Source organism: Nesoenas mayeri (assembly GCF_963082525.1).
Source record: "Nesoenas mayeri genome assembly, chromosome: 2".
NCBI lineage: Eukaryota > Metazoa > Chordata > Aves > Columbiformes > Columbidae > Nesoenas > Nesoenas mayeri.
The window spans coordinates 93,372,271-93,397,889 of record NC_137543.1 but is presented as its reverse complement, the minus strand read 5'-3'; the positions used below and the strand labels follow the sequence as shown (position 1 = coordinate 93,397,889).

Below are 25,619 nucleotides of genomic sequence, written 5' to 3'. Positions count from 1 at the left end.
ATTCAGTTTCAAAACCTTTTGGGTGGGAGGGCACCAGTATGTTTCTTTCTGGCTGGCATTTGAAGCAAAGCAGGGAGGACAGAAGGAGCTGCATTTATTCCTTTTATCTGAAGGAGGGTCACTAAACAGGGCCTTGATAGTTGACTTACAAAGTTAAATGACCGTTTCCTGAAGAAACACTGCATAAAATGCCCTTCTTGAGAATGTGAACAGCTTTTGTGCCTTATTGTGAAAAGAGGTGGGACACAGAATTCTAGAGCAAGGCAAGTGAACCAGCTCTGTGCTTAAAATGCATCTTAGGCAGAATGGCAAAGGATAGTCAAATTTAAAAAGATACTTCTATTAACAATTTTTATTCTTGCAGTTTGACTCTGGAATTTAAATCTGACCACTATAGCGATCACTACCTACCCATCTGTCTGCTAGGACAGACTTCTATTACTGTTAAATGGAATGGACCGCTTGCTTGAAAAGATTTCCATTGCTGGTCAAAGAAAAACAGAGCAGACTTTGTTTTGGTTTGCTGAAATGCAAAATATTCCCTTCTTTGGGTGAGAATGAAATCTTTTTCTTGTTATCTCCTAGTGAGGTGGGAGACGGGGCCCATTCTGTGCACACAGATGCAGAAGCCTGCCCACGTCAGTGGTGAATTTTTGTTAATGTTCTTTTCAGGAAAGAGCATTGTTTCATCTTTTTTTAACAGATTTGTCAAAGCAAGCAAATTCCACCACTCTGATTGTGTACAAAACCATTCTATTCTGAAAAAATCCCACCTAGTGCATCACCACTGAACCAGTCTGGGTAGTGTTATAGAAGTGACAGGACTAAGGCTGATTACTTTGCTCACAAAGTGCAGTGGCAGTATAACCAAGTTAATTTTAATCCCAATCCCCGTGCCAATTATCACAGCAAGAAGTGCTGTAGATGCCACACAACACTATCCAAAGGACAGATAGGGCTTTGTGCAGGGGAAAATATTAAAAAAGGAAAAAAAAAGGTCAGTGTTTCCCAGACACAGAGCTCAGAGCTCACAGATCCTTCCTGAAAAGACTCTCCCAACTGTGAGGGAGACACTCTGCTGTCTCTCCTTTCTCAGGTTGTGTCATGGGGAAATAGGAACAAGGGATTTTTGTTTGACTAACCTTTCAGAGCAGGATATCCGTCTCGTGTTGTTGTCCTGTCAGTTGTCACAGGGCAATAGCTGGCTGATTTGCTTCAATGGGTATTCCCTTCCCAGCCCAGCTGACAGCTCCCTTTCATATTGTGCGCCAAGGGCTTTGGCGGGCGAGCTGCAGAGCCTGCTGACAAGCATCCCCTTTGACTGTTGTACCATTTCACCTGTTGCTGTCCCCCAAATACCCCAGAACCCCAACTGGTAAGCAGGAGGGCACCAGGAGGACACAGACCAGTGGTGCAGTGAGAAATAAAGCATGCAATAAACTCACCAGGATGGTGCATGAGAGTAGGAGACAAGCAGTCAGTTGCCCAAATGAGCAGAGAGTAATATTAATTGCTGTCAGCAAAAGCAAAGAAACAAACAAAAGCCATTGATGCAGGCACAAGACAAAGTCACAGAACCCATTTGCTACTCTGCTGGAATTGCAGAGGCATAAAATATGAGGCAGTGAATCAAGCCGTTGCTGTGCTGTGAAGCAAAAGACACATTACATGAATAACCCTCCTGAGAACTTCAATAGGGCCCTGTAGTTATAAATCCTGGCAATATAGCTCAAGTTGCCTCTGCAACACAGACTTCAGTAACGCCAGGTCTTGGTTCCTTCATCAGCATGTTCCATTGTATAATTAAGCTGATTATCCAAGGAAACCAACTCAAAACTTTCCTAGACTACATCTGAAATACAATATTACATAGTAAAAGCACAGCAGTTGACAAGGTCATCAAGAAAAGCAAAGTGGTTGCACTAACCACAAATGCGTGCTTGCCACAATCCTGACTTCTTACAGTAATGTGTCAAGGTTAGAGGATCATATTGACAAATCTCTCTTTCAAGGTATATCTAATTCCTGATATTCGTGATAGATCAGGGAGCTTGGCCACACTGCTAGCTCTGCTAGAAGTGTTGCACTAAGCAGGAGTATTTCACCCTTGGGGAAATTAAAAACCCCCTCAGAGCGCAAAGACAACCTTAGATGGTAAATGGAGTAGGTGAGAGAGGGAATGGAAGGGTGCGTGAATAAAATGAACAGTGGAACTTCACTGAGGGGGTGATGTGTAGTGGCAATCTTTTTCTCCCTGTAAAACAGCAGTTCTTGGGTCTGCTTCTTCAGAATTGTAAAGTATAGCTGTCAACACTGATAGACTCTGTGGATTTTGTGCCCAAGTGTCATTGGAGTGGCATCTAATTAAAAGCTTTTAACATGAGTTATGAAGAACAATAAAAGCAAAATAATATATAAAAGAGAACAACCCAACTAGAATTTTACATTAACACATCTGTTACCTTGTATTAAGATCAGTCAGGGACATTTTACATACACTGAAAGCAATGCAGGCTAAACCAAAAGCAGAAGGCACAGCTTTTCAAATGTGCTGAGGTTTCATAATGTGATTGTAAAGCATTCTGAAAGAAGAAAAAACACTAATTACGTTAAAAGTATCACTATCGGTGAGATTACTGGAAACCAGATGTACTCTGGATTTAAATATAGATGAAGTCAGATGTAAGGTTCTACTTTTCTTACTTTTGTCTCTGATACATATCCAGTTCTTATTAATGTGGTTTTACAGTCTTTAATGTATTTATCTTCATAACAATGGTGCCACATAAAGAGATTATACAGGACTTATTCAGGGAATGAGATTTGGACGCTAGCCCAACACCACACTAACACCTTAGCCATTGCATTCTCTATGCTTAAGAAAAATTTTCTCCTCCCAGGAGAAATTTTTATCCTTGGAGTATGATGGGCAAAAACATGCAAAGAAAATCAAAGGTCAAACTCTGCAGTTAAGAAACACTCCAAAGAGATTTGCACTCTCCTAATAGTAAGCTGGTTATGCATAATCACTGGAAGAATTATTTTCTTAAATAAAATATTTAATGACACAACATACAAACGAGCTTTATTCTCTTGAAACTACTCAACTTTATTTTGATGATACACTTTAAAACAATGCCACCCCAAACTCACCGCATATAAAATATTATCTGTTTCAAGTATGTTATTGGAAAATCAGAAGAATCAACAGCAACAAAAAAAGGGAAAGAAAAACCCAGAGAAAAACTCCCACGAGGGGTTAGAGCCTGTGAAGCTACAGCACTGCATAGGGAGCCCCGTCACAGTGGCATGTTTTGCACTGCAGAAAGCAGAAGTTCGCTTTTCTCACTAATAACTGAGACATCTTTTGTACTGACAGGAACTCATACCAACAAATTATTAGGGCATGTGCAGTCAAGACAACCATATAGAAAAAAAAAAAAAATTTGCATTCATTCAGTAAATTTGTACAGTACAACCCCACATTTTATGCCGGAACTAGAGAATGGAGGAAGTTGCAGATAAAAGTACCACATTCCTTAGAAGCCATGAAGCCATTTTAGCAATAGGATCCCTCTCCAGAGGATTAGTCACATGAGAATTTAAGGATATCACTGTACTATGGAATGAAGTTATGTTTGTAATCTGGTAGTACAAGATTATTCTTTGCTGTTTTTCTTTAGGCCACTAGAAATAGTCGAGTCCATCTGTGACCTAGAAATGTTGGGTAAGATCCAACTCAGGCAAAAGGGAGAGAATTTATTTCCTATTCATCTAAACAAGCTGGACCATGTCCCGTACACAAAGATTCCTATTATGTGCACCATATTAATCATGCCTGATTAAGAGGTCTAATTTAAAAAGCATGGAAGATCACCGCACATTTATTTTCCCCTGTTCTTTCCTGCCCCCAAGATACCTGGGTTAATTATTACTCTCTTCCAAATAATCTTTATTTGCGACGGTCACTCTCTATAATGGACATCTCTAGATCATTAAAGGAATCTTGGCCTCTGGTGTCTAAACAGTGTTTAAATGGCAAGCTTTCCCAAGGCAAAGCGAACACATGGCATCTTGATCCCAGAGGTACAAGTTAAAAGATCATCTTTGGGGGACAAATGAGAACACAAATCAATTACAAAGGCAGCAACTGCGCAGCCCAAAGCATTCAATTTCTTCGAAAGCTGCACAAGGTGATTACAGAAGGGGTGGACAGAAGGGGTTTGGTAGCACAAGGGGTTCCGTGCAGTTCAGCTGGGGGTACAGGCCCTGGCCCTGTGAGTCCCAGGCCAGGCTGTGAGAGGCGTTTCTGCTGCCTCACCACTCTTGTCACTTGAGAGCCACTCTTCCCAGGGGTGCCTTCACTGGTAGCCTGGGCGCTTTGAACCTTGACAGGCCCAGAAATCCACCCAGTGAATGAGGCAGCAGCCGGGGCGGGGGCGGCAGACAGAAGGCCTTTTGTCCCCAGTGTCCCGTTTCATGCCCAGACCTCGAGGTGAGCGCCTTTGAAAGGGCACGGGCGGAGCCGCTGGGTGACAGGAAACAGGGCCGCCAGCCCTCGCCCTGTGAGGTGCCCTGTGTTCCCCCGGCACGGAACCGGGCAGCAGTTCCCCCCAGCGCGCCGCTACGCGCCCCACTCCCCTCAACGCCGCCCCGCTAACTGCCCCCGCGCGCGCCGCAAACGGCCGCGGGAACCCCTCGCGGAGGGGGAGAGCGGCCAGGCAGGGGGCGGGGCCGGGGAGGGCCCACCTTGTCCCCGAGCGAGGCCAATGGGAGGGGCGATATGCAAATGAGCAGGGCAGCCTGGCGGCGGGGCGGGCGACGGGGGCGCGGAGAGGCGGCGGCGATGCGGCGGGAGGTGGTGTAGCTGCCGTGCGGGTCCCCCTCAGCGCTCCGCAGCCATGAAGTACAAGGTGAGCGGGCGCCGTCCTGGGGCTGGGGTAGGGGCGGGTGTTCGAAGTTTCTGTGGCCCCCTCTCAGCAGCTTCCCTGGCGGCAGCCGAGCGGCTCTCGCTGAAGGAGCCGCAGCGCTGACAAGAGGCGGTCGGCTCGGGGCTCCCCCAAGACAAGCGGGTGCAACCGTTGGGCCAGGGGGTGGCCAGCACCCCCCCGCCTGCTGCTCTGTGCTGGCTCTAGGCACGGAGCAAGAGACATGCCCTGGGGGGAAACGAGGGGGCAGCGAAGGGTGACAAGGCAGAGGAGACCCCCGCGGGTGCCACGGCGGGATCGCGGTGCGGGGAGAAGGGGCTTTTTCTCCCCCGTCAAGCGGTGCGGGTGCCCGGCCGGTGTCTCGGCTCCTCTCCCGCCGTTGCCGGTGCTGGCTAACGGGTGTGAGCCGGGTGTCGCGGGAAAGGCGGGTCTGTACGCGGTGCCCGGCGTCGGTTTGGGACAGGTAGCGCTGCTTCTCCCCGCGATGTGATTTCACAGAATGTGAGGAATTGGAAGGGACCTCCAAAGATCATCTAGTCCAATCCCCCTGCCGGAGCAGGAACACCTGGATGAGGTTACACAGGAAGGCGTCCAGGTGGGTTTTGAATGTCTCCAGAGAAGGAGACTCCACAACCTCCCTGGGCAGCCTGTTCCAGTGCTCTGTCACCCTCACTGAGAAGAAGTTTCTTCTCATATTTAAGTGGAACCTCTTGTGTTCCAGCTTGTACCCATTGTCCTACCGTTGGTTTCACCCGTTTTCCTCCTCTTTGTGAATGTCTCATTATCACAGGGCAGGTTTTTCAGAGCTGTCTGTTTGGTGGGTCACAAGCAAGAAAGAAAAATATGTAACTGAATATTTAAAAAATGAAAAAAAATACAACCGTATCTTTTTTAAAAATGCATAGCCTATTTTCCTTTCCTGTGTTAAACAAAGTAGATGATTTAGCTTAACGTTTTTACCAGAGGGTTTTTTTTTCAGAAGACACAAATGTGGAAGCTTTCATTGTAATATTACTCCAAAAACATCTGGGCAAGGTACTGAATTGCCCACAAGACATTAGATTACTGTACAGACATACCGTAATCTTGTGTGATTGGAAAAAAAAAAGGAGGCGGGAAGGAAAAACTTTCCTTCCTCTGCCAAAAATAACTTCAGCATCAATAAAGGGGTGATTTGGAAGTGTCACATTATGTACTTGGAGACTGACTTGCTTTGGAAGTGAAGTCTGTCTTCTTACTGAATTCAAGCAGTGTAGTATAAAAGAGCCCTGATGCTATAGCAGTGTATAAGGCTTACAAACCTGGGCAGAATAAGATGTGTGAGTGATACCTAGGTGAACATATACAGATTTTTATGCTTTTCCGTATATCTCTGTGCTCAGTCAAAGCTTTCAGGATCTCTCATATCCAGACTTTAGGAAAGGTCAGAGTTAAATTTCCAAAGCTTCTGCCACTTTCTCTATCTCGTGGTGGTGAAGGATAACCAGGAAAAAGAAATTTTATGAGATACAGTTAGACAAAGATACTCCATGATTTGGAAAATGTTTATTTGGATCTGATGTGGGGGTTTTGGTTGGTTGGTTGTTCCTTTAATTCTGTCTCAGAAATTTGACTGATTTGAAGTCTGGAGATCAAATTCACCTCTTGTCCCTTTCTACTCCCCTTTAAATCAGTTCAGGTAGACCTTATACCTGCTTAGAAAAGCTGTGACTCTTACCACCAAACACCAGGCACTTGGGGGTAGAAGAGCAGTGTCACTGTTAGCCCAGAGCTCATGAACTGCTTTCCAGTTGCCCATGGCTAAGTGATGTATCCCAATAGCAAAATAATGGTCCTGCATAGTTATAGAACTTCCTAACTTCTAGTGTCACCACCCATCCATCTTCTGCTGCAGGGAGATCATGCTTCATATGTAGCTCAGTGGCACTGCAAGAATAGGGACTGATAAGATGACTCAAAAGAGGGAAGTCTTCCCTGCTTTGTAATGTTTCCTCTGCCCTGTTTGGTTGGAATAAACATTTTGGTTTGGGTTTGCAATTACATAATTCTAGACAGAGAAAGATAGATGAAGAAAGAACAAGCCGTTAAAAAAACAAAACCAAAAACAAACCAAAAAACCACACCAAACACAAACCAAGACACACACGAAGACTTAGGTGTTTGGCCTCTAACTAAGACAAACATCCTTAGATCTATTTCTTATCCCTGGAGTAACATATGAAGAAAATACCTCATTCAGTCTCCATTATTTTCTTTCATATGCAGAAAATAAAAGAACAGAGCATGCTCATGGCCTGCCAGGGAACATACCATTACTTTAAAGGTGACTTAACTTCCAGGTGCAGAGTTGGGTCTCTTTAACTGCTCTTGGTGCTACATTGAGGCCTGTCATTCTTTACTTTCATTGTAATAGTCCATAAGGCTTCATTTAATGAAATGTTTGAGATGCTTGTTATAGTATTAACTCTTACACAGAACAGGAACTGACTCGTATGTGAGACCCTGAGTACGTGCATCCATCACCCATGGCCTCACTTTCAGTGTGACTAAACCCGAGGTCATTTCTGGTCTTGAAACCCTTTTTGCTACTCAGCCTGCTTTTTTTTTTTTTTTTTCCCTCTGCCCATAAAGGTTTCGAAAACTGGTTGACTCTCCTCTTTTGCTTAAGTTTCTTTTATTGTCCATCCCACTCTTTGAACACTCTTCCAAACATAATACTCAAGTCTAAGTCCTCTGAAAGCCAGTGGGAAAATTCCTGTGGATTTCAGCAAGTTCAGAATTTTATCTTATGTATGTCTCTACACTTCTATCTTCTATGCACTGTGTGCAATTCAGTAAGAATGTGACTGTTTAACACAAAAACCAATATGACTCCAAGTTAGGTCCTGTTCTGCCATTCATGTACATCAGGGAACACAAGTTATTCTAATTGAGCCATAGGAAATGTTAAGCATAACAAATACTTGTATGTTGGTTGTGAGTATTTATTAGTCCTACTTGTCTCAAAGCTACTTTAAGAAACTAATTTCTGTGGAATGCAGTTGTATTATGGCAATACCCCGGTTCTTCACATGCTGACAACAGCATCCTTTTGCACTAAATCTGCATCTACCACAAAACTGCAGCACAAAGTTCTCACAGGATGCTATTCTAGGATTCTGTCCCAGAAGGTAGGATCAACCCTTTCTGAAACAAAAGCCAGACTGTGATTCCAAGGATGAAGCAGTTACAGCTACAATGTAGGAACAGAAATACCAGTGGGTTACCATGATCAGAGAAGAACATGGATGGGAGAGGTTGTATCTGGCCAGGGATTCCAGTGCTCTTATCTCAGGCAATAGAAATGTGAAAGAAGCAAAAGGGGGAAAACATTATCATAAAGGGCTTTTGTAGCTTGTTGGCTGTTCACAAGCAAAACAAAAAAGAGAGGGAAGAAAAAAGGGGGACTTATGTGTCTACTAAGAGATCTAAACAGTTATTGAAAGAGGAGAGGAAAAAACCCTACATTTCTTACCTCATTTAAGCCAAAAGGAATGACGTAAATGTAAAGTATGAGGTCTTAATTATCTATTTTTAGACAATTTGTTGGGCAAGGAAGAAACCTAAGTAAATAGGGTTTGAAATGCCTGCCATTTGTACTAAGGCACAGTCATGTAATATATAGACTTGATTACAATGCCTGCATGCCAAGACAAACAAAATAGTGTCACTAGGAAGAAATACTATATGCCCAACCAGAAATGCTTGTAAAAAGCTGCTTGTAACCCTGGCAATGAAAGGCTTTAAGTGTTGAGCCATGTCAATGGAAAAGAACTGCCTGTACTTTACTAACCAAATCCTCTCTGTTTCTCTTATTCCTCACATTCCTCTTTGTTTTCCTTCCCACCACCCCACACTATCTCAGCAATTGCAGGATGATAGTCTAACTTAGAAGTGAATAGGAACTGTAAAACCTTGTAAAAAGGTAATACGAGAGGAACAAAGCAACAAAGGAAGAAACTATCCAAGTTTGTCTCATGTCTGTTACTGTGATGAATTTGCAATAGAAGATTTTTAATTTTTCTCTCCTCTGTGTGCATACAGAGGGAGGTGGTAGAAGTCTAACAGGATCAGACCTAAATCAGCAGCAGCACTAGTTAGATGTAGCAGCAGGGCTGGTTCCTTCCTGAGGTCTGGAAGGCCACTGTCATTTTCCGACTCCCGCTCTTCTGCATTGTGGCCTCTGTGTGATCCCACTCTCCTCCCCATCCCACCCCCCCATAGACTTATGTACTGCTTATGAGCCTCCAATTTTGAATCAAGTATGTATTTGTATATTTAATAGAGGTAACTGCCTCAGTACCTGTGGTATTTGAGAAACTTCCACAACAGAATTTGTTTGCTCTCCCCCAAGACTTGGTAGGATAGCAAGGTGCTGTAAATTGTGTTTTACAGATGGAGATGCTGAGGCTTAGGGATGTTACAGGACTTGATTCAGAGGGTGAAAAACAGCCATCAAAACACATTACAGCAAACAGCATGGAGTTTTTTGCATAATTTCTAAAATTCTGTCTTTTTATGCTAACAGCTGCTCACAAGTGATGTAGCTGTAAGTCTGTTTCATCAAGAAACTGATGGTCTAATCTGTCTCTGTCCGGTAGTTCCCAGCATATGATGACAAAACAGAACTGCCACATTAACAGTCTTCCTTCTATTTTTTGATAGTTCCAATTCAGTTTGATGGTAGATAGTACAAGAGGCATTGGATACCAGTCTGGGGGGTTTGCTTGTGCTTTTAAGATCCTGCTGGAGATTGCAGTCACATTGAACTATTAGTTTACCTTGAGGTACCTTGACTCAATATTAGTCTTTCCACACAGTGCCATATTATCAAAACACCAAATCAGAGGAGATCCTACTGGATCAGAGAGCAGGAAGACTGCCTAATAGTAAGACTTTATGGAAATATTTTCTGCAAAGGAAAACTTAGAGTATGATTCAGGAGACTTCTGCAACCCTTCTAAGCCGATAACCATCATTTTGCAAAATGCAGGCTAGCCTTTGAAGAAGTCTCACAAAGCATTATCGTGAACTTGTTAAGTGTTGGACCACAACTCACAAGACCATGTACAAACTCACCTTTGGAATCTTATGATTTCAAGCACAACAAGAAGCAGGGTTAGAAAAGATTACACTTGCATGGATATCTTATCTCTGAACATTGAACTCCTACGTGCTGTTGCTCAGAAGTCTGTATTTTGAACTGCCTGTGCTCCATTAAAAATACCAGAGTAATTGCGGCAAGGCCAGGTGCATCTGGTGACCCAAGTAAAAGTTCAAATAAGTCAATTCTCCTGAGTCACACACACCTCTGTGCACCACTGCTGGAATGGGTGTACCTACTGGCTACTTTAGTCAACTTTAGTAATGACTGGAGACAAGAAACCTATTTGTCTTCTCGTGGAGAGCTTGCACTCATGGTACTCCTCAGTCAAATTAATGTCCTGCTTTTGCATAGCAGTGCTGGAAAAGAGGATGTTCCCTCAGCATCTGGAAAGAGCAAACAGCCTTGTGCCTCTCTGCTTACAAAGATCAGAAACCATGACTGGAGCATAGGGCTTCTTCCTTGTCATAACTGTTGTTATCAAAGATGTCAGGGGCATGGCAATGGCTTGCATACACTAGATGGGTTTAGGTCACTTAGGGGCCTAGCTAAAGTCACTTTTGTTTTGCTTATTTTCTTTGGACTAGCTTATCACAGACATTTAAGTACTTAAATCTCATTCATATGAACAGCAGTTAGGAACCCACCTGGCTCCACAATCAGGAGTTTAATTTCATTTTTAAAGCAACGTAAGTACTTAAGAGGAGAATGCAGAGGTGTCCATCTTAGCTGCAGCAATGGTGGAGAATCCTTATCTTCTACAGTCCCCATTTCTGGCTGCGCTTGATGAAGACAAGTAGCTAAACTTCTTGAGATGCTAAAGTCCACACACCTCTGTAGGACCCCACATTCAGTGATGTTTGTAATCGTAAATGTGCAAGTCACTTTTCAAGACACTTCTTTATGCAATATGTGCTCTCTGAGCATCCATGCCAGCAATGGACATTTACCTGCTATAACAGTACTCTGAAAGGTGCTTTATGCTAGATCTTCAGTAGGAGTGATCAGACAGTCCTCTGGGAATTTACTACCAAAGAATATTTATGGCATGTATTCAGCAATATTTTTAAGTCAGGCTACTGCTAAGTGAAACTGCATTTAGAGGTACTTGTAAATGGCTGCAACTATATCAGTGAAGCTGGATCACTTTATAGCAGCTAAGAGTACAGCCCTTGAATATTGCTGCCTATCACAGGCTGCTCTTGGCAGGAGACCTTTTTCTTTTGCCTATTGGTCTAGACATTACAGCAGTGGAAACTGTCTTAATTTTAAGGAGTTCATTTTTCCACAGCAGATTTAGACATAGCTTGCGTTTGACAAGAAACAGGACTGCTAAAGCTATAGTTTGCAGTCCTAGAAACATGAGTGCATAGCATGACAAAAAAAATGTGTAATTTTTTTCTCTATAGGGATGAGGCCCATTCTCACCTTTCTATTTTTGTATTTGTTTTAAAAATACTTCATTCACAGTCACACTGGATTAGCCTGCCTGGAAAAGGAAGAGTAATAAGAATGGATTTACTCTACAGGAATGCAGTCAGCAGCTCAGAGGCCCTTTCTTTCATAGGCCTCATTCACAATAAAGTTGGAAGATTTTAGCAGGAGCAATACTGTGAATCATTTAGCAACAAAAAATCTTAGAAAATGCTGAAGGATCCTAGGAGTAAATCTCAATTCCTCCAATTCCTGCTTATTAGAGAGGAGGGAGAGGAAAATACAGACCATAAAAATTCAGTGATTCTCTTTCAAAGGAATTCTTTGATCCAGAGGGTGAAGTACAAAACAACTAGAAGTGTGCACTCTCTGTTTAACATACAGCTTACAGTAGATAGTGTCACGAATGCCCTTGTCCTATGGACTTTACATCCAGTTTAAATACTTCATGTAATAAACCAGTTTTTACTGCTATAAAAGTGCCTTAGTTTACAAGTAGATATCTTTTATTTTTTTTTCCTCTCTCCCTGCTTATACTGCTTTATCTCATTTGCAGCCGAGAAACTGCACAGACCAATCTCTCATGCAATCAAGAGTACAGTTAAAGTTGCATTACAATCTGAGAAGCAGCATGGTAACCATAACCGTTTAGAATGCACCCGCACACTCTCCCTCTCCTTTCCCTAGGGGTGTGCTTCCCTAGAAGACATCAGCTTGCCAAAAACTGAGCTGTTCTAAGAGGCTTGTTGGTATTTGGCTGCTGCCCTGTGGGACAGAGAAGATCCTGAGTGGGCCTGGTGAGCCTCACCTGCCAGCCAGGCCCTGCTCCCCTGCAAGTGTGTCTGGTTCACAGGCAGCTCACTCCCCACCAGCCTGCTGAGGGCTGGCAGGAGCCTGGAAACACGAGTTCTGAAGCTTATTATTTGTCAGTAAGCTGGACTCCAAGGGCATCCCAAGTTGCAGCTGCTGTGTAGTATCCCAGATAGGTGACACTAAAGTGATAGAGAAGAGTGGCTTTTCCTTCTGTGGAGAACATTTGGAGAGACTTGGGGAAAGGAGAGCATATCTCAGTTCATCTAAGTTCTAGATTAAATTTTTTTTTTAAAAAAATCATACTTTCCAAAGCTGAAAATATCAGACAGAAGTAAGTTGGTGACAATACTGAGGTCCTAAGTCCACACAGCTGTGATTTGTGGACAGTCAAGTTATGATTGTGTACCCAGAGCTGCACAGAGAAGGGTTAAATCTGGGAGGAGGAGGTTTTTTTAAGGAAACTTTGTCTGGGGAAGACTGCTTGCAAATGCCAGAAAATGGAAAACTGAGAACGCAAAACACACGTTTCGGGATTTTTTCTTTCCATCTTTTTTTTTTTTGTCTGCTCTGCTCTTTCAATTCTTAAGCATTCAACATCCGATCTCCTTTCATTAAGTTTTTAATTGCTTGCCTGAGGGAAAGAGGTTAGGTTTTCCATCTGCTTTTTGATTTTGATGTACTGCGGTTTAATCACAGTGAGATCATATTTACTCTAAGGCTATTGTTTGCATGCTTTATTTTTTCCTTTTTTTTCCCCTCCCTGTTGATGTCACAGAAGGCACACAGCCCTCAGACAGATTTTAAAAGGCCTTTTAAAGTCATGGAACTAGATCACACCCTTCCTTGGGTGGGGGGAGAGGAAACTGGTTACAAGTGTAAAGCATATACAGAAAAAATTGTGAGTTAGGTGTGGTGGAATTTCCCAAAGTATTAATAGGTCTTGAAGGTAAGTCAGGGGATGTGGTTTGCATTCCCAGAAAGAGCAAAGAAAATGGTATTTTCAGTACTCCTGTAAAACCCCAGAAACTTGCCGGGGTGGGGAATAGGATCAGAATATGTCATCAGTGGATCCCTGCTCTGCTTCAGTATAAATGTTACTGTCGCTAACTGTATGTACCTTCTGTGACAGCTCCAACACAGGGTGGGTGGTCTGACAACACAGGAGCAGTGTGCATTAACCTCAGGGGTGTTCCCCAGGGCTGAGTGAAAGAGTATTACCTCAGCTAGCGTAGCTATGACCTGTTGCGTCTCAATGCACAGACTCCAAACAGGAGGTTGCTATGTAGTAAAAGGGAGTTGCCACTTCTGTTAAACTCCCCCTACATGCTCACTGAACACCTCAGAGGTTTTATGTGATTCAAGTGGTGTTTGTGCTAAATCTATCCTTCACTGCATCAGAAACAGAAGGGGTAAATCAACACCTTATTTAACATCTGACCTAAGATTGTATTTCTGTTATTACCTTTGCAATGCCCAGGAAAGCAGAGCAGCACCCCCACACCCCTGCTAACTAAAATAAAATAAAAGCATCCAAGCCAAAACCCAAAACTCAAGAGACAAAACAATATAATCTGAACAATGAAGCCTAGCTCATTGTTGTTCTTGCCAATGTAGAGTTATCATTTTGTTGCTTATAGATACAGAACCAGAAAACTTTCTTTTCAACTCGCTTGTCCAGTTTGAAGTGTCAGGCACAGCAATAAGCTGATGTACTCAGTGCAGAACAATGAAGTATTTTATTCATACAGGCCAAACCTTCGGTTAGGATCTCTTGCTCTAACCTTCATTTTCACATTTTTCCTTTTATCCTTCTTCCTCACCTTTTCTACTCTTTTAATTTCTTCCTTTGGATTCATGTGTTTGGATTCCTTCCCAAGCTGCAGGGTCACCATTGTGCCTCAGTTTTGCAAAGTACTTTGCTGGCTGCCTACAAAAAACTGGTCACACAAATATCTCCTATTTGCTTAAAATGGAACAGTTATACTGAAACAGAAACTGTTCTCAGATGAGAAAGCCTTCAGTCTCTCACATGTTCACGTTACATTTGGATCCCAGTCTTGGGTGACCTGCTGGACCACATCAGCATCTTGAGCAGGAGTGTGAAGTGCCTGGGCCCTAGTCGGTCTGCTCTCTGCCTGCATGGCACCCCTGCTGCAGGAAGTATTGTGCCTGCAAAAATTGGCAGTATATCCAGAGCATGACAGCCATAATGCCTAGTTTAGCTTATCCAAGTGTGATCCGGTAAGGAGGGGACATTCCCATTTTTCATCATTAGCTTTCTGCAAAACTGGCCATGCTAACAGAAAAAAAAACAAAAAACACACAAAGCAAACTCTGAAATTCAGGCCTCTCAGGCCAGACAGAGAAGTTGTGACAGCATGTTGGAGCACTGAAATAAGACACTTTCCTTTCTCTCATGCAGACCCAAAGTTTTCCACATCACAACTTCCAGGCAGCTTGGCATACTTCAGCATGACTGGCAGTCTGTTCCAGAGACACATGGGACTAGACTGCAAGGATACTTAGGATGAATGAAGACCTGTCTTCCTCAGGGCTCTGCTCAGGCTGTTAACCCACAGCTCACTCTCTCATTAGCTGTAAATCAACCTTCCAAATCTGTACATGGAGAACTACCTTAATTTCCATCCAGCAGGACTAGCACCACTTGACCAGAAAAGTGTCAGCACAAAAAAAACCCCTTACTTTTAGGTGGAAGAGAGCAAGAGAGTGCTTAAAAAGTAGAATTGTGGACTCTGCTTGTAAGAGTCAACTGAAACATTACTATGGTGAACATTTGCAACCAGGCTCCTCCCTCTTTTATCATTAGCTGTGAGCCAAGGAAGCTCATAGTTCCCAGAGCCAGCAGGCAGGCCCACAGTCTGAAATAGACACTAAGGGCCGTTCAGAGACCTCTTGCTGAATTTGTGGTGACTGCAAGACTCTGGTAGTGCAGCAAGCTCTGTCATACTTGCTGTGGCAGCACTTCCTGCCTCCTCCATGTAGCTGTCAGCTTCAGATGAGAAGCAAATACCTGCACACAGCTTGTTGCTGGCAGTTTGCCATTACAGGTCTGAACGCATGTGGGGGCTGTTACAGACAAGCAGCAAGACAGCATTTTGCAGTCCATTTTTCATTTCAGTGGGCACAGGGACATGTCTAAGAGCCTACCAGTGTGGCTTTGTGTGTGCTAGATACTGCCTGTGCCATTCATGTTGCCCTCTTCCAGGTTTGAGGAGACCAGCAACAGACATTTTCCAAGGCTGACTGTCTTATTCTGTGATTTCTGTTGCCTTGTATTAAGTAATCTTCATGGAAAGTTGCTTATTGTAGATAGACCTGTTACCTACTGTGCCTCAATAGTTTCTTTCTTTGCAAACACAGCACAAGAAATTATTTATTTCAGGGGCAGTGACAGGGAGAAATAGAAAAGGAGATGGGAGCTAAAAAGCCCCAATGTTAAACTGTCCAATGGCTCTTGCACTGAAGCCCTTCTCTCACAAGGTACAACAGAGCATGAACTTCTCTCTCTCCTCTACCAGTACTGCTTGCAGTCAAACTATTTCTGTCAGAATAAAACTCTATTCTTGATTCGGTTCTTTGGTCTCACAGGCCAATTATTACTATTAGGCCTATTAAAACCACAAGGGTATGTAAATGCTTAAGCTTACTTTGGAACAGCAGTGATTCATTTTAAAGAAACCTAAAGGGAAAAAATAGTAATGCAAAATCAAAAGGAAACAGGGGAATCCATATGAAAATGTGATGAATAATTAAAAGTGATCCAACCACAATGAATCTAGTGGTTTGAGCACAGACAACTCCTTTGGGGTGTCTCTCCCCCCACCTTTCCTTCCTTTGTTCCTCCCTTCCTTCTCCTAAGCTAGCTAAACATAGAAGAGAAGCCATTTGACCTTTTAAGAAGCAGTTTGTCCAATAATAGAAAAAAAGTCCCACCCTTTCTCAGTTAAGAGCAGAGGTGATTTCCCTGGTTCTATTTTCACATAAACTCTACATATAGGAAGCAATATTTAAAAACAAGACAAAGCAGAACAGAACAACACACCCCATCAGCTAAGCACAGGGCAAAGATCAGTATTCACAATCCTGCACGCTCTGCAACATCCTCATATTGCACCTCTGAGGGAAGCAACTAAAATTCTTCAAGCTTACGGTTGGTTGAACCTTTTCCTCCAGCTTTCATTCATTACAGAGCTGGCTGAGGGGTCAACTCGGCAGCTCTGCACTAGGAGCTTGGCACTGTAACACTCAGCCCTTAAAGAGTCCATTGTATTTAATCTCACAGCGTGTCATTTGTTATTCCTGCGTTTGCCTCTGTGGCTTTGGGCACCTCACACGTTCTTGTTACCCACGTCACTGGATGCGTTTACTCTAACAGAAAGAGTGGACGTTTCCACCACTTGCTTTAACTCTTGCATCTTCTGCCACTCAGCCTCATCAACAAACAATCTTTTCATCCTCCAAGCCACAAATTACAGAATTTTATCAGTTCCCTTCACTGCAGGGAAGGCCAACCAAAACAGATCATAATTTTCAAAGCACTTTCATGCATCTTTATACAGCTGCAGGTCCATTAACCATCAATTGCAGTTGGTTAAAAAAAGAGGAAACACCTTTGACTGTTCTATAGTAGACCTCATTTGTGGATCTGAATCTGGCCTGTAACCCCTTTAGCATCCAAGAAGAAAAATGGTTTGAATTTATTTATTTATTTTTTGCTTACGGTTCTACAGGTAGAACAGTTAACAACTTTCAGGACAGCATCTTTTGCTCTCAGTCAAGTTTTAATAGAACATGCATCCTGGACACAAAAGAGATCAAAATCTGAAGTGTGCAGAGAATACGAATTACGCCATTCCAGCATTTATCAAATGGATTTGCAGCTGGCATTAAAGGCAAATTCAGATAAAAGTTTCAAATCCCAGGTCCACTTTACCTAGAGAGAGCTTGAAAATTTTACTCATCTCAACCCATGTAGACAGTTGGGACCATGGGCACTGTACTCTGCATTTAATCTAGAATCTATTTCAGTTTTCATTATTTTAGAGAGTTTCTGACACAAGGCATCAAAGTGCTGAGTCTTATCCTGCAGGTTCAAGCTGAAATCCCCAGGCAGCACTCATTAGGGTGAGGCTCCCTTTCACTTTCACCTGCTGATGGCTGGGCTACCACTTTATTTAACAAAAGACTGGAAAAGTTCCTTTTTCTTTTTGCCAGTGATTTTACAGAAGATGCTTTCTACTGCACTCAAGAATCCCATGTTAAGAGAAATTTAAGCTTCTTGAGAACAAATGGATTTTTTGTTGTTTTGCCTGTACAGAGTATTAACACAGTGGGGACCTGATCCTGGCTTCAACTTCCAAACGTCCCAGCATTACTAGCAAGGCTTGAGGATACAAAAGCTGAACTGAATCTTTCCAGTCAATGACTAGTTGTAGAGAAGCACTCATTAATTGAAGTATGGCTGCTGAAACACAGCAGGCTCAAGAGAATGGAGCTGTATGTAGACCACAGGTACTTTCAGATGTTGAAGAGAGCACCACTGCATCCATCCATCATGCAGCTAATTCAGCCAAAGGAAAGCAAGAGAGATACTCATCCTTGACCTTATTAAAAAGAAGGTGGTAGCTGCCAGTATGTTCATTTTACGAAGCACAGCTGATTTTTATGGCAAACCAAATTTTTTCCCTATCTATGATCAGATAATTTCTCCTCCGCCATTACAGAAATTAAGTTCATAGTTCTGAATCTGCTGCCCCCCCTTTTTTCCCCTCTTTGTATTAGAAATATAAAACAATTTCTGTGCAACTTGCCCGTTGCCAAAACAAGCTCCAAGACAAGTTTCTCCTTAGCCCTTTTGCTATTGCCAATTTATTTCAGAAATGAACAAGGGCTTTTTACCAGTTAGTCATACAAAAAGGTCACCACTGCACTTCCCATAGGCTTCATTGGTGCCTGTTTCACAGATAGATGAATGACAGATCCATGACTCCAAAAGCAAGTCCAACTAATTCCAGATAGTCCTCCCTGGCTGATGAGACCAGTGACAGGGAGCATTGCAAGATGTGAGCTATGATGCCGGCAGTATCCAAAATTTACATTTGTCACATTAATCCAGATAAAGCCCACAAGCGTTGAGAAGTCTTCAATCAGGACTTATTTGTGTGTGGAAAAGCAGATTTCCATTTTGATCACCACAGCAGGTTAAAGGTACCTCTGTGGTTTTCAGAAAAACTTTCCTGGTGGCCTTCTGTGGTGACCAATTTTCTCAGGACTGACTCAGCCAAGTAATGAAAGCAACGGTAACACTGTTCCTGAAGCTCATATTAAGAAATCCTGTGAAAGAAGAATGAAGTCAGGGAGATACTCAAGGCACGGAAGGTTTTTGTAGCAGGAACAGTGCCTATGTTGCTGGCAACAAGCAAGAGGTTTCAGTGTTTCTGGTCCCACTGCTTATTTAGAGGAATATTTTGCCTGCTTCACTGCCCCATCAGTAACTGGTGTTGGTGGCATGGTCTGGGCTATTTAAAGTGCCTTGGGGAAATTGCTGTGAAACATGTGGCAATCAATTAGCGTAATTCACATGCTGGTGCCTGAGTTAACACTGACAACGGGAATCTGAAGCTGTTTGCAGCAAAGAAGTTCTTGAAGCACATCCAGAAAGTATTAACATGCTGCACACCAGGTGGTGAGAAAGTCACTGGGACAGAGATAATGAGCAACTGGGAAAAAAATTCATATGGGAACTTTTATCTGCTCTAATTCTAGCACCATTCCAGCTTTGTTCTGAGAATTGCTTTGCTGTAGACACTAATCAGGCTTTTCAAACACCTTTAATCACTGAAGTATAGAAGAATAAGCATTTATGATTAATTTAGTCTGCTTGTTTTGTGTCCTCCCTGTAATCTTCCTCGTTCTTCAAACAACATCCTCTGCAAAAGTCTCTCTTGAATAGTCAGTTGCACAGGCTGAGCTGGTCATGTTAGTAGATTTCACCTGTGAAAGAGGCATTAGAAAGAAATGTAGAAGGATAAGTGGTCAACTTGAACATGCAGAATATACAGGATCTTTTATTTTACAAGCTCCTTGGGCTCAGCTGAGCACCCAGGTCAACATGACAAGAGCAGAGATGTAGTGTTCAAGAAGAGACCACGCTAAAGAGCAGTTTTACAGTTCTGCCAAGACATGGACAAAATTGCTGCCTGCTTTATCTCTAGTTGCATTTCTGAGTGCTCTTGACAGATGAGCTGAGTAGACATGCAGAGAGAGTGGAGAACCCTGGTGCTGCTGTTTTCATAGGAGTTCAGAATGGAGGTCCTGCTTTTCCAAGCCAAAGCTCAATTTATACTGCCCTCACAAATGATGCTGATGAAAGGCAAAGCCAATGTTTCTCATGTGTTTGAAAGCTGATCCCCCATTCAGAGAAGAGAAGACTGATCTCATCCACCCTGTTTCAAGACCACGTCTTGGGAAAAGCATATTCATCTACCTTTTATGTGACATCCGAGCTTCCCCTTTCTCCATCCACGAGTCAGCTCTTCCTACAACCTCCTGGCTGTATGCTGCACTTAAGAATTGAACTGAGCAAGGTCAAATGGAAGTCTGCTGTCTTGATGAAGCACAGAGATTATGTGAAAACATCAGTATGTGTTAATGGATAAAGATATAAGCAGAGGGGGATAAAAAAGTTTTGATATATCCAAGAATGACGATAAATATGACAGATAAAAACCACTAAATGGTACTTGACACTCTGTCTTTAACAGAGGGAAGATAAATCTTCAAGGCAGCTGCACATCCTATTTTACCATGGATTAGCACCATTTCAGTTTGTGTACTGCATCCAAAGTTAGAACACTCCAAATGCAGGGCCCCCTATATATTTTCAAGTGCTTACGATTACTTTATAACTATCTCTGTTGACTGCCTGCACTGAAAAGCAGGCAGGCACAGAGCAGTTGTTGCCAACACATTTGGAAACATCACCAGAGCTAAGAAATTAAATGTTCACAGCCTTTGTGAGGCATCCAAGAATGTCCGTACAGTCAGGCTGCCTACTTTCCATTGAATACCTAAGTTTGGGTGATTATGCAGAACTGGATGTGCCATACAGGCCTGCAAAGAAAGAGGGAAGGAGCTGGTTCGATCCATGAGAGGATATAGTGCTGTTAGTAACACATCTCTACCTCACAGACCACAGTCTTATATCAACACAGAGCAGACCAGTGTGAAGCTCCCTATATTCAAGTTACTGCTCCACTTGACATAATCAAGCCAAATGCATGTAAGAATGCTTAAAGTATGTTGACACAGCTCAAAGACACTCCTTGGCTGCCCTTAGACTCCTCTCAAGTTACATACAGACACACACTATGGTAATGTTTGGTACCTAGTTCTTATGCTCTTAACATAAGGACAGGGCCACATAGAGTGGTACAGCTTTTCCCACAGCAAAGGCTGACTCCAGCTGGGCTCACTGGGCACATTATTTTTTTTTAATAATGTTCTCTTCAAGGTATTTCTACAGAAAGTGTGACTGAGGGACCTTGTTCTTTGAGGTTATGGGGTTTTTTTGGTGGTGGTGGTGGTGGTTTTGAGGCAGCAGCAGGAAGATGCTTTTTACATGTTACGCTAATGCTGTACTGCACTGTGCCACCAAGGAAGTTCACAGAAAGGATGAGAAGGCACAGAGCTACATACCAAAGTGAGCAACATAGTTCAAAAACTGTGAGATTTTGTCAATTTGTATTTTAGGCCTGTTTTTCTCACCAGGTATTCTACAGATGCCTGATTTTAAGGATCCTGCAGGTGACAGCTAAGAAAATCCAGTCTGCTCCTTTTACACTAATGGAATCTGCAACTCTACTGACAAGTCTTTTGGGACCCTGCAAATGTGAAAATGTTTGGAAACAACTGCTCTCAATTACGTACCCAAGGGTCTTGCTCAAGTTTAATTTTAAGTATCAGCTAGCTAGCTGTAGCAGTACACAAAGCCATTAATAGGGCATTTGACATCAAGAGATGAAAGTACCAGCCCCCAATCAGAGGAAGAATATCTCAATGTCAAGAGCAGAACTCTCACAGCTTCCTGTCTGTTCAGAGCTTGTATCGAACCTGGTATTACTGGAAAGTTCTGACCGGGAGCGTTGTTAATACGTAAGCCTCATTTCTCCCACTTGGGACAGAAGAATCCTGTGTTGTGTTATTTTCCAAGTCATTTAGATTTCCTGCACACCTTTTTTTCGAATTCAGCTTGTTTCTCTCCACTTCGAATATGCTTAAAGTTGTAGAAAAATTCTAGCTTGTTTGTTCATTCGTTTATCTTGCGCTTCTTTCTCCACAGAATCTTATGGCAAGAGCCCTGTATGATAACACCCCCGAATGTGCAGAAGAGTTGGCCTTCCGCAAAGGAGACATTTTGACGGTGATAGAACAGAACACCGAAGGTCTTGAAGGATGGTGGCTCTGCTCCTTACACGGCCGGCAAGGCATTGTTCCAGGCAACCGTGTGAAACTCCTGATAGGTCCAGTGGTACAGGACAGTCCTTCTGGCCAGGATATGTCCAATTCAGGATTGGTGCATCAATCCTTCAACCAGCAAAAGATCTACCAAGTGCCAAGCTCACATGCCTCAGCACGGGACCCTGTCTACCAAGTGCCACCTTCCCACCTGAATCAGGGAATTTACCAAATACCCACTGGTCATGGTCTAGTGGGACAAGATGTTTATCAAGTGCCACCTTCCATGCAAAGATGTATTGACAGTCCAGCTCCGACTAACAAGGTGCGTGCATTTGCTTTCATGTCATAGCTCCAATGCAGGTCTCTTCTGCTGACCACCAGTGAAATGGTTAATGTCTAATGATAGCCTGTGAACTTAAGATACAGGAACGATAAATACATACATAAAATATATAAAGTTACAGCAGTAACTTTACTACTATAGAAGGAAAAGAAAGGCCCAGTTCTTAACAGCTTGCTTGATTCAAAACTGAGATACACAGTAGAGCGTTTTGGAGCTGTGCTACCACAGTTGCTAAAGGTGAGGGGAAATACACAATTGGAGGCTGAAGTACTCCTGGCCTGTGGCACTCTTGCATTACATGCTCAAAAGAGAGCTGCTGCAGTAAGATTAATTCTCCCACAAATTAATGAACAGTTACATAGTCTGACCAAGTAATTTTTGTTTAATTAAAAATGATGTACTGCCTTGCTGGAGAAGTTCCAGTGGGTCTAAACTACAACGAGAAAGCAATGATTGATGAGACAAGGGCCATACTTGGAAAAGTGAGGGAGCAAGAAGATTATGATAATGAGGGATGTTTTAATACTGAACCTGAAGTTTATAAAGGTCCACCTGATGTTTATCTACACCTAAATTTCTTGACTGAAAGTGGAAGCTGCAGCAGCTCCATGATGCAGCCATTACTGGAGCAGCTGAGAGCTCCTGAGCCTCCAGTGAGGGGCATTGTGTTTTGTGGGTTCGCCCCCTCTTATTCCTCCTGTTCCGCTCAGGCTCTCTCCATCTCCTGTCACTCCCTCATTTTACCTTCACAGGGTACCTGCCAAGGTACTCAGGTGGCACATAGTGCCTTGGTGGCTGAAGAGGGTTAGGGAAGGTCCTCAAGGGAGGAAGGAGATTCTCTTGGCCTTCCAGACCCCTTATTGCCAAGCCAAAAAGTTCCTACAGTCTTTCCATTCCCAGCTCAACAGCTCCATCTATTAGCATCCTCCTTACCTTTAGAGCTTAAAGCCTAGTATACTTATCCAAGTTACGTGAGCAGATAAGGTTAGGAAGTTCTAACTGGTTTAAACTTTCATCTCCTAATTTAGATTGGCAAGACAGTCTATTTCAGGTTTTTCTATCACCTCACCCTCAACTCAGACTTTTTCATATCAGGTCTTTGGAAGACATCTTCTAATTTTTCCTTGTTATGATTTCATTTTCCTTGATGAGAAAAATGGATTTTTTTTTTTTTCCTTCTGAGCAAGAGAAAAAGATCTGTGAAATCATTCCAACTTGAGTGATAAAGACTAGATATACTAAAATCTTTTCCAGGACTAGTATAGTTTACCTATCCACAGTAGCATTTACATACCCTTCAAGGCAGTTAGTGGATACCTGGTAAATAGGCTACTGATGGGACAGCACAGAAGGGATCACATTTTAGTGTGTGTCTGCATGAAACATTACAGCACCCTGCAGAGATGCCTGAGCTAGCCAGCTGGGGCCTTGGGAGATGCACCATACTGCAGAGCTGCTCTAGACAATTTTGTGAAGCCCAAAATATCACCTTGGAATAAGTGTTATATACTTTAATTTTGGACCTGACCTGCCTAAATGATCATTAGCATAATTTACGTAGCATAATGCAACTGTGTGTGTAGTCTGCACAGTGTAAGCCTGAAAATAAAAAAAAAATTTGAACTGTATGCAAAGTTTCTTCTCCCTCCCACCTCCTCCAGTTCCACTGAAACTAACAGGACATTCTGCATAAACCTGATTGCTACAGGGGCTGTGTTAAAATTCTAGATACACTGAGAAAATTAAAACAAATATTTCAGTTAAGTACAAACTTCTTGCTGAGATGCAAAACTCAGAGGCACTAAAGCATCTGTTTTCTGTAAGTTTCTGCCCAGAAATTTTCCAGCAGGTTTGAATATGCATTTTTCTGAATTCAAGTCACCTTTAGAAAATTAAGACCATTTACTTGACTGACTTATAACTTGTTTCATTTAATTCCTTGCAACTTACAAAAGGTCAGCTATGCTGCATAAAAGCAAATGGCTACGCTGCCAACTGTAGAATAAACTGAACACACACATTTATAAAGCATTTTACTGTCAGCAAAGTAGCTACCAACCTGATTAGCACTAACCAATTCTCATTACCTATGATAAGACTGCTGTAGTCCTAACTTTAAATTTATTTAGCTTAAGAATGCTGAGACTCGGCATTCACTGTGTATTAGTGGCAGGCTTGCTGAATGGCAAACCTCATGGCAGTGTCCTTCTTCAGTCAGAGACAAGGATGTGTCTAGTCCCTTGGAACTGCTCAAGTCTACACTAAAAAAAGCCATTTGGGATAGAAACTATGACAGACAAGGGAACTGTAGGGTTACTAGTAACAGAAGAGTCTGAGGCAAAACATTCTTTGTCATCCTAAACTTGCAAAACTGCTTTTTACTGCTACAGCTGCAACTATCTGCTAATGCCTTTGTGAAAGAAGAGCCTAATCAAGGGGAAGCACTTCAGCCCTCATCTCCTTTGTCTGAGGAAACAGTCTGTCCTCCAAATCCTCCTCTAGGGATCTGTAAAAACAATCCCTAGTATTAAGGAAAGCTGGAAATCTTGAGCACCTTTGCTTTGACTTCTAAAATGATGCATCTCTCTTCTCAGACTTGTGACACCTGCCCCAATGGCTTCATTGAGTCACTCTGCTTTCTTCTGTCACCAGAAAGAGCTGGTTAGCAAGCTGTGCATTTTGGCAGTCTTAAGGATGTTGAAGGGTTTTACTATGCAGTTGTCCTGTACATAAGCCTTCTCCCTTCCCAAAGCAGTAGCTAGAGAGGACCGTGTCCTCTAGACACCATTCTAAGCAGAACCAGCAGCAGTTTCTATCCAATCCATTTCTGTGCACATTTGCCTGTTTTCTTTGTGTAAATGTGTGGTTTGGCTGCCATACAAGTTTTACAGGCAAAGCTTAGGAACTGCTGTCAGGCAGGAATTATCTAGCCTCAAGCAACAGTAAATCAACAACAGGCGTGTTATAAAGCTGCACTGAGGTAAGGCATCTCCTTGGCCAGAACCGCAAAGCAAAGAGTCAAAAAGGAGTCCTGAGGCAGGTAATTACAATGATGAATTTATTCTGGCCAAGCTAGTTGTTGACAACAGAGGCCTATCGTCTCCTTTTATCAAATAAAAATACCACCTTCTAAAACTCACCCTACAAATGACTGAGATAATGAGGGATGGTTTAAAATTAGCCTTGGTTAGCCTCAAGCTTCTATAGTTGTACTGCAAGTTTAGTCACAAAATGGTTACACCCCTATGTATGAAGAGTGTATGAGTAACATAAAGATATGAAGGCTGTATTTGAGAATTAATTCTTTCTATGTTCTGCCTTCAAACTTACTCTCTTTTGTTGCAACTAGCAAAGAGAAGGAACCTTTAGACACATCTGACATTCGGGAAACCTGGGGTTTATTCTTGCCACAGACTTTATATAGCCTTGAGAGGTGTTTTTGCACCTCAACAATCTCATCTGCAAAAAGTGTGGGGTA

The 25,619-nt window shown here is 42.7% G+C and overlaps 1 protein-coding gene across 1 annotated transcript in view; it reads left to right on the top strand.

Moving 5' to 3' along the window:
* Nucleotides 1-5,151: 5,151 nt before the first annotated feature.
* Nucleotides 5,152-25,619, top strand: part of NEDD9 (neural precursor cell expressed, developmentally down-regulated 9) — a gene marked incomplete at its 5' end in the record, with an annotated part of 38,213 nt that continues 17,745 nt past the window's right edge. Inside the window, 2 exons of the mRNA XM_080364168.1 lie at nt 5,152-5,391; nt 21,680-22,120. Coding sequence (XP_080220294.1) covers nt 5,152-5,391; nt 21,680-22,120 — 681 coding nt within the window. The remainder of the gene's footprint in view (nt 5,392-21,679; nt 22,121-25,619) is intronic.